The sequence below is a fragment of the Pistacia vera genome, unplaced genomic scaffold (assembly GCF_008641045.1).
Source record: "Pistacia vera cultivar Batoury unplaced genomic scaffold, PisVer_v2 Contig18, whole genome shotgun sequence".
NCBI lineage: Eukaryota > Viridiplantae > Streptophyta > Magnoliopsida > Sapindales > Anacardiaceae > Pistacia > Pistacia vera.
In genome coordinates, this window is record NW_022195898.1 from 328,227 (window position 1) to 350,653 (window position 22,427).

General features: G+C 38.6%; 1 protein-coding gene across 1 annotated transcript; it reads left to right on the forward strand.

Annotated features, from left to right (window-relative positions):
• The first annotated feature begins 8,550 nt into the window (after positions 1–8,550).
• LOC116126432 (urease) lies at positions 8,551–22,091 on the forward strand. The gene is given in 20 exon segments (XM_031412122.1): positions 8,551–8,686; positions 8,799–8,943; positions 9,132–9,205; positions 9,291–9,336; positions 9,473–9,542; positions 9,545–9,577; positions 10,171–10,311; positions 10,736–10,857; positions 11,381–11,541; positions 11,681–12,059; positions 12,158–12,266; positions 12,789–12,928; positions 13,136–13,273; positions 13,368–13,459; positions 19,737–19,866; positions 19,944–20,102; positions 20,639–20,806; positions 21,184–21,318; positions 21,476–21,547; positions 21,635–22,091. Coding segments are annotated over 19 exon segments (2,517 nt in total). The 5' UTR covers positions 8,551–8,686; positions 8,799–8,817; the 3' UTR covers positions 21,857–22,091.
• Positions 22,092–22,427: the final 336 nt, after the last annotated feature.

Below are 22,427 nucleotides of genomic sequence, written 5' to 3' on the forward strand. Positions count from 1 at the left end.
ACTCGACTGTGGTTTGATCCGGCTGATCGTCATTGCCTGTTCGGGGATGCCAAGTGGAGTGCCTTTTCCCTTGCACGCCATCTACACTACCCTTACATAACAATCGCGAGATGCGCGTTGAGATCCGCTTACTTCCCCTATCTCTATCGGGGTGGGAAACTTTATCTTTAGATGGTAGATCGAGATGACTGCTTTGAAGTTTCTTAGTAGAGGTCGTCTCAAGATGCCATTGAAAGCGGATGAACAATCCACTACTAAGAACTCAATAATTTTGGTCACCCCGTTGGTGTCACCCAACATGATCGGGAGCAAGATCGTCCCCCTGGAGATTAGGTGATCCCCAGTGAAACCATGTAGAGGGATGGAGGCAGGCTTCAGATCGGCCTCATCTAGTTTCATCCTATTGAAAGCCCGTTGGAACAAGATGTTCACGACACTTCCATTGTCCACTAGCATTCTGTGAACTTCGCACCGCCCTATCTCGGGCGTGATGACGAGAGCATCATCATGGAGATGATGCAATCGTACTGTGTCTTTCTCAGAAAATGTGATTTCCTCCTCTCTGCGAACCTTTGTTGGTCGCGGTGTCGTGCTCATCACACTGATGAGGTCATGACAGGCTATGTGAGCGTACCTTTCATAGGTACCTTGCGAATTCCTTGCGAGATGCAGTCCCCCAAAGATGATCCCTACATTGTAGAAACCTTTGCGACCATGATGCTTCTTACCTGGTTCCTCTTAATTTTTCTCCCGAACGGGAGTAGAGTCATCGACATATTGTTTGAAGTGCCCCTGTCTAATGAGGTCCTCAATTGCTTGTTTGAGGGCTCAACATTCATCGATGTGATGCCCATTATCCCGATGATAGTGACAACATTTTTTATTGTTTTTACCTGAAGAGGGATTTTTCATCGGCTCGGGCTCTCTGAGCAGACCGGCCTCTTCTGACTTATCAAGAATAGCCAAGACTAAGGTATTCAGAGAGGTGTACTAACTCTTATCGCGATTGGACAAGGAACTAAGGCGTAGGATTTCTTGGGCTTATATCGTTGCTTTTTTCCTTTTTGATGATCGTCATTAGCCTATCTGCAATCAGCCCTCATATTCTCCCCCTAATCGGGAGCACTGCCCGAAGGACCGGGGTTGTAGAAGCGGGTGAGGGAAACATCGTCCTCAGATTGCAGCTCCTTCTACAAATCTGTCTGTGGGTGAACTCTTGTAATAATGAGAGTCCGAACAGACTCTTCATGAGTGTGAGCTACTTTATGGAGCTCCCTGTGGAACCTATCAATATAAGATTGGAAGGGCTCATCCATTTCTTGCCTTATGTTGCTCAGGTAGCTTAGAGGTATCGAGAACTTCCTATTCGCCTGGAAGTGTCTTAGAAATGTCAAGCTCATCTGGGCCACGAGCTGACTGATCTTGTTGGGAGTGACCTGAACCATCGGTTGGCATGGGAAGAAAGGGTCACTGCCAAGCAATGACATTTTGCCAAATCAGAGACTTAGTGGAGTTTCATAAGGTTGTCGAACTCGTGTAGATGATCCTGCGGATCAAAATTCTCATTGAATGCTTGCATGTCGGGCATTTTGAATCTTGACGAGAGAGGAGCGGCTAATACTATCAGAGAAAAGGGAAACGCCTCTGCGACCTGCCCTTGCTCATTTCGTTGAGCCTTTAACTGATCCAGAGCTCGTTGTAGCTCTTCAATCTGAGGCAGCGAAGCCATCTGGGGATTGCTTTCCTCAACGTGGGTTCGACCCTCATGGTTGCAGTTGAGGAAAGACCGTAGGTCGGATTTCTCCTCGCCTTGGCCGACAGTTTTGGTTAATCTCAATACACGCTGGCTAGAGCCGTGTGATGACGTTAAATGGTTCGGAGAACCTTCCCGACCTCTGCAGTGGTACGAACCGACCCGCAGACGGTGGGAATCTCCCGCGCAATGACAGTCAAAGTCCTTATTTTGGCGATAATGGGAATCTTCTTGCCTTGCACGTTTGTGGGAGTGCTCATGCGACGTGGCACAAGACGGCTTAGGCTATGACATGTCACCGAGTCGCAATGCCATGGGTATTCTACCTAGTCACCGTTCAGTGGGGTAGATGCCATGCAAATCCTTCTCTGCGTCACATTGCTCTCCTGCTCAAGTGATTTCCTCAACTTATGCAGAGATTGGACACATGGACCGTTTCCAGCCTTTTGCCAATCTGGTGTACACCCACTGCACTGGCAGGAGCATGCTACTCACGTCATCACGCGACGTGGCTATATCTGAGCGGTTGTAAAACTTTCTTAAGCTCTGACCACCTATGCTGACAAGGCTCTACGTCAGCCCTATTTTTCCAGGCATAACAAACATTTTCTTCTTCTTGTGATCTCAAGTTCTCTTTTTCCTGCTTTCAACTATCTCGACATTGAAAGTCATTCTTTTTTTTCTCAAATTGCAAAATTAATAAGAGAACTAGAGGTGACCTCGACTATGCTTGCTAAAAAACTGATGAAGAGTACTGAAGTGAAGATGCTGATATCGCCCTTCAAGGAGTCATTGAGTTCCTTGAGAAGAAGAAAGAGAATATGAAATGTGCGATTGAAGAAGAATTAAAAGAGGTCAACGATGAATAAGTAAAAGAAAAAGAAAGTTGAGGAAGAAGATGATAAGAACAGAGAGAGAGATAGTCAACAAGAACAATACAAAAAGGGCTAGAAACAGAAGAGGAGGGATCATCCATTAAATATCAAAAACTTATTTCATAGTTTTGATCGAATTAAATAAAAATTTGATTTTGATTCACTGCCAAATAAAGATTTATAGCTGTTAATGGATCAATTCTTAGATTATCATGAAATGGGCCGTGACCTGATGACACATATAACTTGTCAGCATCTGCTATTTTATTTCTTATTAAATTAATTAGATTGTCATTTTCCAATCACCATCCACATTCAGATGAAATGATTGGAAGTTAATGTCCTTTTACCAATACTAATACAATACTACTATATTCATAAAAGAAGGTCCTTGAACAAACAGAGAAAAGAAAAATTATTTCTGAATAATGCTCACACATTTCATTTATTTACAAATGACTTTATATACAAAACTGTTAAGCTTTAGCTCACTAATTACTAACTAACTAATTAAGTAACTAATCCAGCTAACTAAAACCAACTCTTAACAGCTTAACAAATAAGCTAAACTTGTTGAATTACATAAATACCCTTTCCAGATTTAATTCCTACATCCCCCCCCCCCCCCCCCCCCAGTTGGAGCTATGTGACAATCACTAAGCCCCACCTTGGACAAAAATACGTAAACTGAGGAGCAGCAAGAGGTTTAGTGAAGAAATTAGCAAGTTGCTGTGAAGAGGGAATGTGCTGGGGAGTGATGAAACCTGCCTTGAACTGATCCCGAACCACATGACAGTCAATTTCCAAGTGCTTAGTGCGCTCATGGAAAACTAGATTGGCGGTGATGTGTAGGGCAGCTCGATTATCACACCAAAGAGTGATAGGAAGTGAAAAAAAAATCAACAAGTCTTGAAGCAAATATGAAATCCATTGCAACTCACAGACTGTGGCTGCCATACTTTTGTACTCAGCTTCTGCAGAAGACTTAGAAACTGTAGTTTGTTTCTTTGTCTTCCAAGAAATAAAAGAAGAGCCAAGGAACACACAATAGCTAGTGAGAGACCTTCTGGAATCAGGGCAAGAAGCCCAATCAGCATCGCAATAAGCTGTGACAGTAAAGGAAGAATGAGCTGGGAAAAATAAGCCTTTAGAAGGACATCCCTTTAGATACCGCAGAATGTATAAAGCAGAATCCCAATGTTCTTAGCAAGGAGAATTAACAAACTAACTTAGCTGCTAAACAGCAAAGCTAATGGCAAGTCTTGTCAAATTAAGATACAATAATTTGCCAATTAATCTCCTATATTAATCAGGAGAAGATAAGAGATTGGAAGATTCTGAACTAAGCTTGCAGCCTTTGAGAAAAGGAGTAGAAACAGGCTTTGCACCAACCAAACTTGTGTCTTCAAGGATATCCAAAATGTATTTCTGTTGATTGATAAAAGTACCCTCTGAAGAGCGAGCTATTTCTATCCCAATGAAGTATTTGGCATATCCTAAGTCTTTGATAGTAAAAACAAAATGTAGATGAGCCTTAACTACACCAATATCACTTTTTGAGTTTGCAAACCTCTCCATTTTGTGCCTTAAAATAACCATCAGGGGGAAACATATAGACTTCTTTATCCAAGTAGCCATGTAAGAAGGCATTGTTAATGTCTAATTGATGTAGTGGCCAAGAATAGGCAGTAGCAATGGCCAAGAAAATTCTCACTATAACAAGCTTGGCAACCGGAGAAAAACTTTCCAAATAATCCACCCTATAAATTTGATTGTAACCTTTGGCCACTAACCTGGCCTTGTATCTATCTACACTCCCATCTGGTTTAAGTTTAATTTTATAAACCCATTTCGTGCCAATTGGTTTTTTTTTTTTTTTTTTTTTCAGGTGGTAATGGGACTAATTCCCAAGTATGGTTGGACTTTAAAGCATCAAGTTCAACATTCATAGCTTTAATCCAAGCAGGATGCCGGCAAGCTTGATGATAGGAAGTAGGTTCTTGGATTCTTGAGACATTAGCTAAGAAATTGATATATGTGTGTGACAGACAAGAAGGATCAATGAAAGGGTAAGTTAGAGGTGTATGTATTTAAGAAAAATGAGATTTATCAACAGATAAGAGCTGTTGGGAATTATGACAGTGCAACACATAATCATTCATCCATTTTGGTGGCTGTTTAGATCTAAGACTTTGCCTAGGTAGAGAATGTGCAATTGGAATAGGTGAAATGTTACTAGACTATGAATGCAGGTCTATATGATTAGGAGACAAATTTTCAGGAAGCAATGCATCAGTAATAGGTTCAGCATGCATAATAGTATCAACTCTAGGTGATGAATGAGTTTCTAACTCAGCAGAAGGTATAGAATCAGAAATGTCAAAATCAGATGTGGATTATAGGTGAGATGTGGCAGGTAAATAACTAGTTTCTGTAGGAAACAAATCTTCAAGATCAGAAGGAATTAATGGCACACATGAAGAATTGTTGGCAGTGGAGTCAGTAGAGAAAGGAAACAGATGTTCAAGAAAAACCACATCTCGAGAAACAAAAATTGTTTTAAAAGACAGATCATAAAGCTTAAAAGCTTTCTAACCTTGACTGTAACCAATGAAACAACATCTATAGCTCTTGGTGGGAATTTATCTTTATGTGGCAGTGTATTGGTTGCATAACAAAGGCAACCAAAAACCTTAAAAGAATCATAGGTAGGAATTTGTTTATACAGTAGTTCATATGGGGATTTCCACTGAAGGCTATTAATGATATGAATTGCCATGACAATGGCATGATCCCAAAACATGATAGGCATATTAGCTTGAAAAATCAGGGCTTTAGCAACTTGAAGTAGATGCCTATGTTTTCTTTTGACAATACCATTCTGCTAAGGTGTGTAGACACATGTTTTCTGATTAATGATGCCTAATGTACGAAATAGTTGCTAACAACTAGAGTTTAGAAATTCAGTTCCATTGTCTGTTCTAATGCTTTTAACTTTAGCATCAAATTGGGTATCTACAAGATGAAAGAAATTTTGTAAAGTAGTGAATGTTTGTGTTTTGTGGGAAAGAAGAAATGTCCATACTGCCCTGCTATGATCATCAACAATGGTCAGCACATACTGTGCTCCTGTAACAGATCTTACTTTATAAGGACCCCATAGATCCAAATGAAGTAAATCAAAAGGTTTAAGAGATGTAGTTCGACTTATAGGAAAAGGTAATCTGGACTATTTTGCTTTGTGACACACATCACAATCTAAAAAAGGTGCATCAATAGATTTGTCAGTAAACTGTAAATGATGCAATGCATTCAAAGAGCTGTGACCAAGTCTCTTATGCCAAAGAGATAATGAGCAATGATCCACTTTATTAGCAGAAAAAGAAGTATTACAAGTAGGAGATAAACACTTAGCTGATATAGCTTGTGTTTTTGTCTTATTACATATAGAAGAATTCCTAAAATGGAGACTGTTTTTGTCCAGAATGTATAAATTCCCAACAAGTTTCCTAACTGTTAATATTTCTTCATTTTGTAGGTCCTACAAAACACAATGTTTTGGGTAAAAAGTAAACTTAAGATTTGCACTAGCATTGAGTTTGGGTACTGAAAGTAAATTAAATTTGAAAGATGGAACATGCAGAGCATCATGAAGGGTTACTTTAGAGCTTAATAGGATATTTCCAATATGATTCACAAACTTTATGGTTCCATCTGGAAAATAGACAGGTGTAGGCTTGGTTACAGGTTTCGGTGAGTTCATAAGTTTCAAATCAACACACATATGGTTTGAAGCACCTGTACCAACAATCCATGTTCCTACTTCTAGGCAATCAATAACTTGTAAGCTATAATTCATACCTACAAAGACCCCTAGATGAGCAAAGTTCACCTTATTATTTTCCAGCTGCATTTTCCCTTTCATCAGCTTTATAACCTCTTGCTGTATAATATCAGTGAGAGATTGTCCCTGCAATCCTTTCTTTTCTTCTTCACCAATGTCCTCAAAATTCAGAGGAGAATCCATCATTTGTGCTGCCATTGCTCTACCCCAGTATTGGCTTTACCTTGCTGACCTTTCAGATCTTTATACCATTCTGGATAACCTATGATTTTGAAGCAAAACTCTCTTGTGTATCTATTTTGGTTACAAAAATCATAGTGTTTATCAACATTCCTCTTCCTATTTTCCTGTTTATTCTTATTTCCCCCATTATAGTTACTGCCATTGCTTCCATATTTCTTTGTTGAATTATTTCCTTGAGTCATCTATGCCTTAGCAAACATAGCAGAAACGCTACTTGAATCTGAAAAATTGATATGAATCTCCCTTTGTTTCTCAATTTTCAAAGCCATATAATAAGCTTTATTAACAGTAGGTAGTGGTTCAAGTACTAAAATTTGGCTTCTTAATTGATCATAAGAATCATTAAGCCTCATCAAGAATTGCATCAAACGATTCAGAGAATTAATATCATTCATCTTCTTTCCTGATCCACAATTGCAATCAGAAACTGGTAAAATGCAGTTCAACTCATCCCAAAGTTTTTTCAATTTAGTATAATACTTCGATATTGTCTCATTTCCCTGTGACACTGAAGCAATTTCCCTCTGAATTTGATAGATCAAAGGTCCATTGCTTTTACCATACTGTTCCTTAAGTTCATTTCATAGTTCTTCAACAGTAGATGTATAAAGAAAAGCACCTACTATGTCACTCAAAACAGAGTTCAATAACCATGACTTAATCATGCAATCAACCATTGACCAAAGTTCAAAATTTTTTTAATCTTGTTCTGGCCTAGGAACTTTTCCATTAATAAACCCTAACTTCTGTTTTGCACCTAATGCAATTAAAACTGATCTACTCCATGCTAGATAGTTTTAGTTACCTGTAAGTAGGAAATTCACCAGTTGCATGCTTGGATGGTCCGAATTTTGTAGCATCATGGAATTCTTTCCATTATTCGACTCCATTTCTTTCAAAACAGGACTTTCGTTAGAATTTGCTAGTGATTCTCCAGCTCCAGTATTACTTGACTCTCTCACCATGTCGAGTAATAACCAATCAGTAAAACAAAGCTTCAAAAGCTCAAAGAAGATTCAGAAGAAACCAGAATTTCTTTCCTGCTCTGATACCATGAACAAACAGAGAAAAGAAAAATTATTTCTGAATAATGCTCACGCATTTCATTTATTTACAAATGACTTTATATACAAAATTGTTAAGCTTTAGCTCACCAATTACTGACTAACTAATTAAGTAACTAATCCAGCTAACTAAAACTAACTCTTAACAGCGTAACAAATAAGCTAAACTTGTTGAATTTCCATTAATAAATCCTAACTTCTGTTTTGCACCTAGTGCAATTAAAACTGGTCTACTCCATGCTAGATAGTTTTCGTTACCTGTAAGTAGGAAATTCACCAGTTGCATGCTTGGATGGTCCAAATTTTGCAGCATCATGGAATTCTCTCCATTATTCGACTCCATTTCTTTCAAAACAAAACTTTCATTAGAATTTGCTGGTGATTCTCTAGCTCCAATATTACTTGACTCTCTTATCATGTTGAGTAATAATCAATCAGTAAAACAAAACTTCAAAAGCTTAAAGAAGATTCAGAGAAACCAGAATTTCTTTCCTACTCTGATACCATGAACAAACAAAGAAAATAAAAATTATTTCTGAATAATGCTCGTGCATTTCATTTTCATTTATTTACAAATGACTTAATATATAAAATTGTTAAGCTTTAGCTCACTAATTACTTACTAACTAATTAAGTAGCTAACTAAAACTATTAACAGCTTAACAAATAAGCTAAATTGTTGAATTACATAAATACCCCTTCCAGATTTAATTCCTACAGTCTTTGAAGTTTGCCACGTCACAGAACAAATTTAAGAAAAAAATAATGGCCCCCATCTGGAAGTCTCCAACTGGGCTCTGCTCCAAACGGCAGCTAGAGTAAGCTCTGTTTCTCTCACCGGTCGGCGTCAATAGAGCAGCAGGTGGAGTCTCAATCGCCTAAGTTTCATTTGTAAGGTAACCACGAGGTACAATTTCTTTATTCATTAATCGAATTTTTCATAATACAGTCTTTTCTTCTTCTTGTGATCGCAAGTCCTGTGTGGAAAATTATTGTTTTTTTGATATTTTTGTTAATAGGTTCGTTGAAAACTAAGAAATGAAATTAACTCCGAGAAAAGTGGAGAAACTAGGACTCCACGGCGCAGATTACCTTTCACAGAAACGACTTCCTCGTGGCTTGAGACTTAATTACACTGAAGCTGTTGCTCTCATTGCCACTCAGGTACTTATTTTCTCCCGCCAATTTCATTATTATAAGCTTAAGATAACTTTTCTATATACATTAATTCTAATGTGAGCCTGAAACAAACAAAATTGATTTTCTAGGTAATATTTTCTAGCCTGAACTTCCAACAGTTTCTTTTTGGCTGTTGATTCACTTTTTGATTTTGTTAAAAAAATGGATTATAGATTCTGGAGTTTGTTCGTGATGGCAATAAAAGTGTGGCAGAACTTATGGATGTTGGAAAGCAACTTTTAGGGAGGTATTATGTGAGTTATGTCTCTCTTGTTATTGTTTGTTTAATTTTATTTTAAGTGTAATTTAGCTGTTCTTTTTTTCTTTAACAGGAGACCAGTTCTTCCAGCCGTTCTGCATCCTTTGGATACTGTCCAGGTATTAAGTTTGAGTATTTTATATGCTAGTATTGAAGTTTCATTTTGAACCTAGCAGTATGGTTGAGTAAATGAATGTTGAACTCCTTTAAAAATTGTGGCTTCTGTTTTGCTGAAGTAAGGAAGTCTGATCGCAGGTTGAAGGAACATTTCCTGATGGGACAAAGTTGATCACTATAAATGACCCAATTGCAAGTGAAAATGGGAACTAGAGCTAGCTTTGCATGGTTCTTTCCTTCCAGGTTAGGACTTGGCTTAGTTTGTAAATTTGGTTAATTCCATAAGGACATCTGGTGTAAGCTCTCTTCGGGTACCCTTTCAAATTCTTTATTTCATCACAATAATTTTAGCTTCAAGGAAATTTTTCTGCTTGCCTTTAAACCTAAGAGTTGTTATTTGTACAGTTCATATCCTAAAAAAGATCTTTTAAAAAGAAAAGCCAAAAATAAAAAAGTTTCTCATGATGACTGGCAAACACTGTATATACATTTTTGTTTTCTTTCCCTTTAACAAATTTGTGGGCAGCTATGGCATTTACATCCTAAGTTCTAGACACTAAGTTAATTCCCAAAGAGACTTGTGGAAATTTGACCATTGATCTGGAAAATGTTTGGATAGTTGGACTTAAAAGATTGAGATTCCTGATGAGCCAGGACAGAATAATTCTTTGAAAAATTTATGGAAACAGCCTTCCATATTCATAATAGAATTGAACGTTTTCATTCCTGCTCATGTTCCTATGTGATGAAGTTTTCCTAGAAATATGTATTATTTGCTCTACATGTAAGAGTCTGACAGACTCATGAACAGTGATGGAAGAGCATTAATTTTGCAGTGCCAGCTCTAGACAAATTTCTAGAAATAGAGGATGGCAAAATTCCTGGGAGAGTTATCTCTAGAGATGGATCAATTACACTTAATCATGGAAGGAAAGCAGTAATCCTCAAATTTGTTAATACTGGAGACAGGCATTCAGGTCCTTGCCTTTCGTTCCTATTTCATATTTATATACTCTTTCCTTGGTGTGTCATCCAACTAAGGCTAATTTTACGTACAATGTTTGGCTGCGAGTCAACTTTTTACTTATTATTTGACTTGAGATTTTCAAAGACGAAACTTCTACATTACATTGATGATAATTTGGCCAAAATAAATATTTCAGATGTTTTATATTGAATCACTAGGATGGTGTTGGCAAAAATAATTTAAAAATATTTCAGGGCAAGGATCTATTCCAGAAATTACCAGCACACCAGCTGGTATCTTTATTGGTATTTTTGTCATGTAAACTTTGTTATTTTAAGTAGTAATGTGTCAAGATGCATCCTCTTTTAACTGACCTGTTTGCATTAACAAGTTGACTGGGAATTAAATTTTTTGTCTACTTATTGATCGATTAGCTTTCGCGCAGGTTGGTAGCCATTATCACTTCATTGAGGTCAACCCCTGCATGATTTTTGATCGAAGGAAAGCATATGGCATGCGCTTGAACATACCAGCAGGAACAGCTACACGATTTGAGGTTGAATCTCTTGCCTTAATTATTTCTGACATCTATAATGATCTATTTTATTGATTTCACACAATTAAGGAATTGCTTACCTTTATCTTTTGAAAATAATTCTTATCAAATGAGCATGCCTTGGTGATACCTTTACAGGCTGAATAATTTTGGCTTCTTGTATCATTGTGTAGAACTCAATCTTTGTAATTAGGACACAGTTTTTAATCAGCACAAAATAATTAGGAGAGCCACTAAAGAGATTATGCTGAAAATTCCTGAGACAAGCTTCAATGGGAGTTTAAGATAATATTAACGTTTTTGGTGGGTTTATTTTGTCAAAATCTTCTAGGGAACTTCTTAGATTTTATGAAATAGAGAGTAATGGTAGTCTGTGTTAGGAGAGAGCTGACCCCTAATTTCTCTATCATTTATGGAATATTTACGATTCCCTTATATTCATGAGCTGAGACATATCAGTGCTTTATATCAATGTTTTCTGTGCATTTTAAGTTCTTTACTGGAACATCTTTTACTTTGTCAGCCGGGGGAAAGTAAAATGGTCAAACTTGTCAGTATTGGAGGTAATCAAGTGATCACAGGTGGAAGTGGAATTGTTGATGGTCATGTTGGTGCCAAATTCACAGAAGCAATGGAAGCTGTAAGCGTTAGAGGATTTGGGAACCAAGAAGAGCCAAATGCTAGGTTTAGCATTTCTTCCAAGCAATTTTTTGCTGCTTGTTTTACTTTTATTCAAGTTATTAACAGGATTATTGATTAAGAATCCCATTCAATAGAATAACTGGTTCAACAAAGTTGCCTTAACTCAGCACTGATTCGGCAGTGAAGGTACAACTGGAGAAGGTCCTTCTTTCACCACTGTTATTACTCGGGAAGCTTATGCTAACATGTATGGCCCCACCACTGGTGACAAAATTCAGCTTGGAGATACAGACTTGTACGCTGAAATTGAAAGAGATTTTGCTGTTTATGGTGAAGAATGTGTATTTGGAGGCGGAAAAGTCATAAGAGAAGGCATGGGCCAGTCATGCACGCATCCACCAGCTGACTCTCTGGATACTGTAATAACAAACGCTGTGATCATTGATTATAGCGGAATTGTTAAGGCAGATATTGGTATTAAAGATGGTCTTATCATCACTCTTGGGAAAGCTGGCAATCCAGATATCATGAACGATGTACATCCTAATATGATAATTGGGGTAAGTTCCATCACAAAAGTGAGAATTTAGAAGCAATAATAAAGTTGTAATTTGCTAGCTGTCACCGGCACATACTAAAACCTGCTCATTTTTCTCAGGCTAACACTGAGGTTATAACTGGAGAAGGATTTATAGTAACTGCAGGGGCCATAGATTGTCACGTGCACTTCATATGCCCTCAACTGGCATATGAGGCAATTTCAAGTGGTGAGAAACATAGTGTCCAATATTTAGACATTGTGTTCGTGTAAAATGTGGATAAAGTTGGAATATGTTATACTTGTATCCTTACTTTTGAAGATATTTGTGAATTTATTTGGTAGTTGATTTTCATGTTTTTTCTTTCTCCAATGGTGAGAGTGGGGAGAAGAATGGAGATCTCACCTTGGATGTTATAAAGTTTACAATAATATCCACCTGGATAATGTAAAGAACATATCAAATTCATGATTGATGTGAAAGAATGGTTACAACCATCAAGTATGGCTTCATGGAAACACATATATTTGGATATGATAATGATTATCCTTCTGAGTGTTGCACTGGTAATGAGCCTGTTTCGTTGAATTGGTTTGATCAAAGTCAATATGGGTGTAATGAGAATATGGATGTGATGCATCTGAATTAAGATTTTTAGCAACAGTTGACTGTGGAAACAGAAACTTATAAACCAACCCATTTACAAAAGTTTTTGATGAGATTTTCACCCAAACCTTTAAATATATGTAGGCATTACAACGTTAGTGGGAGGTGGAACTGGACCTGCTGATGGGACACGTGCAACTACTTGTACACCAGCTCCATCAAATATGAAGTTAATGCTGCAATCAACTGATGACTTGCCTCTAAATTTTGGCTTCACCGGAAAGGTATGCTTATGTGTTTTTGTACTTATTTCCTATTTAATTCTTCAAGACGGTTCAAGGCAGATATCTCATCTTGTCATTATCTGATATGACCAGATGATTTATCCCAAAGATAAAAGTCTGGATGGCTTAAAGCCTTCATCTTTGAACTTTATTAGTCCTTCCATTGCTCCTTCTGCTTCATTATTCAATATCATTTGTTTCCTTCAGGGAAACAGTGCCAAACCCAATGAGCTACATGAAATAATTAGGGCTGGAGCCATGGGGTTGAAGCTGCATGAGGACTGGGGAACTACTCCTGCAGCAATAGACAATTGTTTGGCTGTTGCTGAAGGATATGACATTCAGGTTTACCTCTAACCTGAATCCTCTTAAATTATATACTTGAACAGTTTATGAGTTTACATTTAAAACAGTCTGTTTTTACCTGGTAATTGTGCAGGTTAATATCCATACTGACACATTGAATGAATCTGGATTTGTGGAACACACAATTGCTGCATTTAAAGGGAGGACTATTCATACTTACCACAGGTAGAAGTTGCATGTTGCTGTCCACCACAACACACAAATGCTCTCACTTTTGCTATATGTTTTTCAATCTTCCCGGAAATCTAATTCATAATTGGACCATTAAATGCTATTACAAAAGCAAAGTTTCGTTATTTCAAGATGCATTGTAAATGAGACTTTGCATGTAGAGATGAAATAGCCAAATTTTACTAGTTTTCCATTGTTGAAACACATCTTGGTATTGGCATCAGAAAGGCTACAATAATGCATCTTGACCCAGTTGATTGTATGATAATATGCATCCTTTTTTATGCTTTAGGTTCTTTCGCTGTCAATAAGATGAGGCAATAAGTTTTAATAGTTTTCCCATGTATCTTTAAATTGTATTACTTGTGAATAGGGTAAATCGTTGATGTACAACATCTGATTGAGAACAAGTATATTTGACTTTGTTATGAGGATGATATAGGTTGGTCATTTAAGATATATGGTCAAATTTTAAGTTTCAATGCCATAACTTTCTTTTTTGACTTAATTTCAGTTATTTTATTTCTTTCGTGTATTTTCTTAATTATTTGGCGAATTTTCCATATTAACGGTTCAATTGATTAACAATTTAAGATTAATTCATTCTAAATTGAACTTCTAAAATAGAACATGTCAGGATATTTATGATATAAATCATGATTATGAACAGATATATTACAGTTGGATTTTTCTGGTGCTATTTAATCATAATTTTATTTTAATTGCTAATAGTAATTTGCATGCCTCCTCAAAAAATGGAGTCATTGAAATCCATTGCACTAATGCTATTATTTTTCTATAATTTTGTTGATCTCTTTCTTTTTTCTTTTTCTTCATTAAGAGTAAACAAAGGATAAATTGGGGGAGAAACTATGAAATCTATGTAACTTTTATGGTTTGTTTTTTATAAGCCGGCAGTGCATAAAGTGTACACCCTTAAGGGGCGTAATAGACATTAAGAAGGTCGTTAAGGGGAAGGGTCCACAATTCACAGGTGGCATGGGCAGGAGTCTGTTAGGAGAATATGATTTGTGTGAGTTAGGGCAATTGTGGAAAAGGGGATAGTATATAAACAGGTAAGAGAAGCAGTAGTATTCAGCTTATTTGATTGATAAAACAGTGGAGGTTCCTGGCTCCTCGAAACGCCAGGACTTATGGTTACAGTTCCAGTTCATTCCATTTTTATCTGTTTCCCATTTATCTTTCTATTATCAGATTAATACAAATAGTGTTGAGTTGCATATTCTGTTTATTGCGTTATATTGGTTGTGGATTGACTGTGTGTTGGTTTCTTGTGTGAGAATTATTGCTGGTTGGTTGTGGATTGAGTCTGACTGTAGGTGATCGTATCAATTGGTATCAGAGCCAGAGTGGGGAATGGTAAAATCAAAAATGGAGAATAGGATGGATAACGTAGAGAAGGAGATGAATACAGTAAAGGAAGACATAGGAACCTTGAAGATTGACATGGGTAGTGTGAAGGAATATTTGACATAAATGAGGGAATTAATGTGCATGAGAGAAGAAAGAAAAGGAAGAAAAGACCAAGAAAGAGAGAAATCCTCTTCATCGGCAGAGAACTAGAACACCAGAAGAGATAAGGAACCAGATCGGGAATACAGTGGGAAAGAGGATAAAAAGAACACACGCAAGCTGGAGTGGCCAGTCTTTAATGGCGAGGATCCGTTTGGATGGTCCTTCAGAGCAGATTGTTGCTTCACCATCAACCGTTATCAAGAGACGGAAATGGTGGAAGCAGCAACAGTTTGCATGGAGGGGAGAGCTCTGAGCTGGTATCAATGGGTTGAATCCAAAGCACCATTTCAATCATGGGAAGCATTCAAAACAGCATTGATTGATCGTTTTCGGCCATCATTTAAGGGATCTGCATATGAGGCTTTAGTAGCCCTGAAGCAAGACGGGACAGTCACAGAGTATAGGGAACAGTTTGAAGCCAACGCTGCGCCATTGAAGGATCTGGGTGAAGATCTGTTAAAGGGAATCTTTGCGAATGGGTTAAAGGAAGAAATAAAAACAGAGTTACGTTTGTCTCAGCCCACTTCATTATTTGGGCTGATGGATCAAGCCCACAGGGTTGAGGAAAGGAATTGGGTGCTTGAAAAACAAAGACCCAGGCCAATTAAAAATCAAATGGGTCGAGGGGAGCCCTATTCACGGGTCAGCCCAAACTCGGAAGTCACGCGCACTAACTGGTGGAACTCCAGCGCAAAGCCCCCAGATCCCCTTTCGTTTTCGTCAAACTTCAACAAAGGATCTGAGCGAAGAGAGAAAACGACTGAGTCTGTGGGGTCAGTCAAACTGAATGACAACTTCCGACGACTTTTCGATGCCAAAATACAGTACAAGCGAGAGCGAGGGTTGTGTTACCGTTGCGACGAGAAATTTGGGCCAAACCACAGGTGTAAAAATAGATCTCTGCAAGTCCTACTACTCCTGGATGACGAAGATACAAACCCACCAGAAGTTGAGACAGAAACTGATGAGGAAGCCAACGGTGAAGGTAAATCCTTAGCTCTTTTGATGAACTCCATGTGGGTATTTCTTCGGGAAAAAATCTGAAGTTAAAAGGGTAGATTGGGAATGAAAGTGTGGTGGTGTTGGTGGATAGTGGGGCTTCCCACAATTTTGTTTCCCATGAAGTTGTACAGAAGCTAGGGCTGAAGGTGGATAAGGGGAGACCTTTTGGAGTTATGGTTGGGGATGGATGTACCATTCGGGGAGAAGGAATTTGTAAAGCAGTGAGGCTGAAGCTCCAGGGGATTGAGATCCAACAGGAGTTTTTTCCGTTTGAATTAGGAGGTGCAGACATTGTGTTGGGAATTACGTGGTTGAGTAGTTTGGGGGATGTGAGTGCCAATTGAAAGAGTCTAACGATGGAATTTGACTGGGAAGGAAAAAGGGTAAAACTGCTAGGGGATCCTCTACTGGTAAAGACTGAGGTCTCACTGAAAACTATGGTCAGGTCTTTGCATGCTACAGGAACTGGCTACGTAATGGAGTTTGGAGCCATAGGGCTGAAGGAAGAGCCAATGCAGGAGGAAACTGACCCTGGAATATTAGAGGTGATAGATAGTTACCCCTATCTATTTGACCAAAATCCTCAATTACCACCCCATAGGGCCCATGACCATGCCATAGAACTTCAACCAGATTCCAAACCACCCAATATCCGGCCTTACAAATACCGGTATTTTTAGAAGAATGAAATCGAGAGGCTGGTTGGGGAAATGTTGACTGTCGGGATTATACAGCCTAGTGTTAGCCCATACGCTAGTCCTGTCCTATTAGTCAAAAAGAAGGATGGGAGTTGGCGATTTTGTGTGGATTATCGGACATTAAACAACATCACAATACCCGATAAATTCCCAATACCGACCATTGAAGAGTTACTTGATGAATTGGTTGGGGCAACGATTTTCACAAAATTGGATTTAAGGTCAGGATACCATCAAATTAGGGTGCGAGAGGTTGATGTTCCCAAGACAGCCTTTTGCACTCATGAGGGGCATTAGGAGTTCCTTGTGATGCTTTTCGGACTCACGAATGCGCCCTCAACATTTCAAGCTTTAATGAACTCAGTATTTAGGCCTATCCTCCGTAAATTCATCTTGGTCTTCTTTGATGACATCCTTGTGTACAGCCTCTGCATCTCCACACACATCCAACATTTACAACTAACCTTTCAGATTTTGTAGGAACACAAGCTGGTTGTTAACAAGAAAAAATGCTCGTTTGGCCAATCTAAGCTGGAGTATTTGGGTCACATGGTTTCAGAAAAGGGAGTAGAGGCAGATCCGAAAAAGATTGAGGCGTGACCTGTGAATGTGAAAGGATTGAGAGGATTTCTTGGGCTGACAGGTTATTACCGGAGATTCGTAAAAGGGTATGGTTCAATCGCACATCCCCTCACTCAGCTACTGAAAAAAGACTCCTTCACTTGGAATGATTCGGAGCAAGTGGCTTTTGATCGGCTCAAAAAAGCCATGATTACTGTTCCAGTTTTAGCAGTTCCAGATTTCACACTTCCATTTGAAATTCAGACAGAAGCATCCGGAAGATGTCTTGGGGCTGTGTTAGTACAGCAGTCTCAACCTATAGCCTTCCTCAGTAAGGCATTCTCCTCTACCGCCAAGCTGAAATCAATTTACGAGCGAGAATTGATGGCCATTGTCTTTGCGGTCAAGAAGTGAGGTCACTATTTGCTTGGCAGAAAATTCATAATTAAGACTGATCAGCGCAACCTCCAATTTTTAACGGACCAAAGATCAAAAACCCCGGAGGAACACAAATGGATTTCCAAGCTGATGGGTTTTACCCTTGAAATTCAGTACTATCCAGGGGCTTCCAACCGAGTAGCAGACGCTCTTTCAAAGATGGGTAGACAGGACTGAATTGGCCAACCTTACTGCCCTATCGGTGGTACAGTTTTCGGAGTATGAGGACATGGCATCGGAGGCCCAAACAGATCCGAAACTCGGGGAAATCATACAGGACCTTCTCCTTGATTCTTCTAGTCGACCTAACTACCATCTCCGCAGGGGCTGCCTATTCTATAAGGACAAGTTGGTTATTCTAAAAGGGTCCAGATTTGTCTCCACATTACTGGCTGAGTTTCATCAGAGTCCTAGTGGAGGCCACTCGGGGTTCTTCAGAACATACAAGAGAGTCTTTTCGATAGTTTATTGGGAGGGCATTCGGGGAGATGTACAACGCTATATTAAGGCTTGCACTACCTGTCAACTAAATAAACAGTCGTCATTAAAACCAGCCGGACTCCTCCAGCCCCTGCCCATTCCAAATCAGGTTTTTAAGGATCTCTTTATGGACTTTATAGGGGGACTACCACGTTCGAAAGGAGTGGATACCATTTTTGTAGTCGTTGACCGCTTTACCAAGTACAACCATTTTTTTAGTCTCAGACACCCCTACCATGCAACGGATGTGGCTGCCATATTTGTTAAAGAAGTAGTCAGGCTCCACGGTTTTCCTAATTCCATTGTTTCTGACAGAGACAAACTTTTTATGTGTCAATTTTGGCAGGAGTTGTTGGCTGCCGGCACTGTTCTGAAATTTAGTTCGGCTTACCATCCACAGACAGATGGGCAAACAGAGGTGGTCAATAGGTGCCTCGAGGCATATGTCCATTGTTTCTGCAGTTCTCAGCCACGGCAGTGGCCTATGTGGCTTACTTAGGCAGAATATTGGTATAACACAACCTATCACGGCTCCATTCGAATGACTCCATTTAAGGCCCTCTATGGACGAGACCCCCCCACCCTTTTAAAATTCATAGACTGCCCTTCAGCCGTGGAAGATATCAATTTCCAAATGACTGAGAGAAATGCCATGTTAATGGAGCTTCAGGATAATTTAGCTGTGGCTCAAGCTCACATGAAGCACAATGCTGACCTGCATCGGCGAGACGAGTGCTTCCAGCCTAGTGATTCAGTTTTTCTGAAGCTACAGCCCTACAGGTTTAAGTCCTTTGCCCGGAAATTGAATGAAAAACTCAGTCTGCGTTTCTATGGTCCCTACACTGTTTCTCAGCTCAAGAAGAGCTTACATCAATTGGTGCCCATCCAGCCCCTTCCGGAATAACTCTCTGAAGACTTGGAATTATTGGTCTAGCCAGATGCTGTTCTCTCTGTGCGTACTCTGTTAGATGGGTCTAAGGAGGTTCTCATCAAATGGCAGAATTTACCTGAGTTTGAAGCCACCTGGGAACCATTTGACGTGATTAAAATACAGTTTCCTCAGGGGGGGTATTGATAAGCCGGCAGTGCATAAAGTGTACACCCTTAAGGGGCGTAATAGACATTAAGAAGGTTGTTAAGGGGAAGGGTCCACAATTCACAGGTGTCATGGGTAGGAGTCTGTTAGGAGAATATGATTTGTGTGAGTTAGGGCAATTGTGGAAAAGGGGATAGTATATAAACAGGTAGAGTCTAGCAGCAGTATTCAGCTTATTTGATTGATAAAACAGTGGAGGTTTCTGGCTCCTCGAACGCCAGGACTTATGGTTACAGTTCCAGTTCATTCCATTTTTATCTGTTTCCCATTTATCTTTCTATTATCTGATTAATACAAATAGTGTTGAGATTGCATATTCTGTTTATTGCGTTATGTTGGTTGTGGATTGACTGTGTGTTGGTTTCTTGTGTGAGAATTATTGCTTGTTGGCTGTGGATTGAGTTTGACTGCAGGTGATCGTATCAGTTTTGAAGTTACTTTTTTGTATCTTTTTGCACAGTGAAGGTGCAGGTGGTGGTCATGCTCCAGATATTATCAAAGTTTGTGGTGAGAAAAATGTCTTGCCTTCATCAACAAACCCAACACGGCCTTTTACATCTAATACTATCGATGAACATCTTGACATGCTGGTATGAGAAGACAACGGCAATAATGACAAAAAGGTTTAAAGAATTTGTTATTCTCAATTTTCTTTGAATTATTGCAGATGGTTTGCCATCACCTGGACAAGGACATTCCAGAAGATGTAGCTTTTGCTGAGTCAAGGATAAGAGCTGAAACGATCGCTGCGGAAGACATATTGCATGATATGGGTGCAATTAGCATTATATCTTCTGATTCGCAGGCTATGGGTCGAATCGGAGAGGTTCTTTATTGCTTTTTTCCCCTTAAACTGTTTGTTTGGCATACAGTCTTTCTCCACATGATTGGTAAATAGTTTTGATTGTTTCCATTTTAAGTGACTTGTATTGATAATTGCAAGTGACTTTAGAAGCTTATATCTTATGGAAAAAGACCACCAGTTAGAAGAAAGTTATGATTTGGACTATATTAGAAGCATTCAAGTTATTCAAATATGCGTTGAATTAAGGTCATAAAGAAAACATTTGTGTACAAAGATACATATTTATAGCATTTGAAACAGCATACATATAGATATAGACTACGTAAGGAATGTCACTGAGTAGGACCGAGACACTGTTGGAACACTCAGTAATATGTAATACGTGTTTCAAAGAGAGAGATCAATATACTTTCTTGCTCTGAAACTCCTGATTCTGCATTATTTATGTTCTTTCAGCATTAAATCCGTGTAGCATGTAACTTATCTGTTAAAGGCCTGTAACGACCAAGGCATTTCAACTATCCAAATCTTAGAATTGAACTGCTACCTGTTACCAGGTGATATGTAGAACTTGGCAAACTGCCCACAAGATGAAATCACAGAGAGGACCAATTGGTCCTAGTGCATCCGACAATGACAATCTTAGGATCAAAAGATACATAGCAAAGTACACTATCAATCCAGCAATAGCTAATGGGTTTTCTCAATTTGTTGGTTCTGTCGAGGTACGCAAGTTCTAACCTCTATGAACTCATTTATGCTGTAACTTGGTCTGTCTTATGTATAAGAAATTAATTGTTTTGAACTATTGTAAAAAAATCTTTTTTTTGGGTAAGTAACTACTGTAAACTTAGTATTGGATTCACATTAAAATTCTGTGGGTGATAACTACAGTACAAGGTTTAATTAGAAAGGTATGCATGCTAATATACATTAGATTGATACACAATTCTGTCATTCAATTTAGCATCACATGATTTATTTATCTAATCTATAATTGGAACCTTATGTTCTGGGGTAATCCATCAAACATCAGCCATTGTATTCTATAATATTATTCTAAGACAATGTATTCTCATTGTGATTAATCATACTTCTGCAGGTAGGAAAGTTGGCTGATCTTGTTCTATGGAAGCCATCTTTCTTTGGGGCAAAACCTGAAATGGTGATCAAAGGTGGTGTAATTGCCTGGGCTAACATGGGCGATCCAAATGCAAGCATTCCCACACCTGAGCCGGTATATGCTGATACTATTGCTATATTTATATAATCAAAAGACTAAGACTACTGGTTGCTCACCTTGGCGAGTTCAAAATGGTTTAAAGCAAAAGCCTAGTCATCCAACATGCTTAGACCACTGGTTTCTGACGCATTTAAGACATGATTTGTTGCAGGTTTTGTCAAGGCCAATGTTCGGAGCATTTGGCAAGGCTCCAAGTGCCAACTCCATAGCCTTTGTCAGCAAGGTCTGATCTCTTATCTCTTTCTTTATCCTTCTCTCTTTCTCTCAACCCCTGAATGACATTTAAACAGCTTTCTTTTGTCACAAGCAGGCTGCTTTAGATTGTGGAGTAAAAACCTCATATGGACTGAACAAGAGAGTGGAAGCCGTGGGCAACGTTAGAAAACTCACAAAGTTGGACATGAAGCTCAACGACTCCCTCCCAAATATCTCAGTAGACCCAGAGACATACACAGTGAAAGCAAACGATGAGGTTCTTACTTGCGCTGCAGCCACAACAGTTCCCCTTTCCAGGAATTACTTCCTCTTTTAGTCATCATCCAGAACCATTTCTGAACTAAAAATAAACAAAGATCATTCAAAATTGAGTCTCACTTTTTCAAAACAAGGTAACAAAAACTCTTTAGTTAAATAAAAGCAGTTTATATCTCTTGAAAGTATTTGTCTGTTTCTAAGAACAAGGAAAACGTGTGTTTGTCTGTTTTAGAAAACATGTCAACACAATCTATCAAAATTTAATGAAGCAGAATGCAAGTGACCAAACGTAATGGTGGGGTCTATATACATGTGAAACACTTCTGAGTTTTGTCTTCTCTTTCATGTCTGTATGTAAGATTTAAGGAGTTTGAAAATAATCCTCAACATTGTTTTTCGGAAACATTAAACAATTGAGGACCAGTAATCGTTGTAGCTTTGATAGATATGGAGTCTTGAAATGAATAGAACTTTAGGATCAGTTCCCATCAGCTGGTGATGTGTTAGCTTTTCCTTGTCAGAAGTTTCAACCATGGTTTAGCTCTTTGCTTTCTTCATCACAATTCACAAATTGATTTTCAATGACAGTGCATGCTTCATGGTGGGGGCTTCATTATGTGCCACTTATT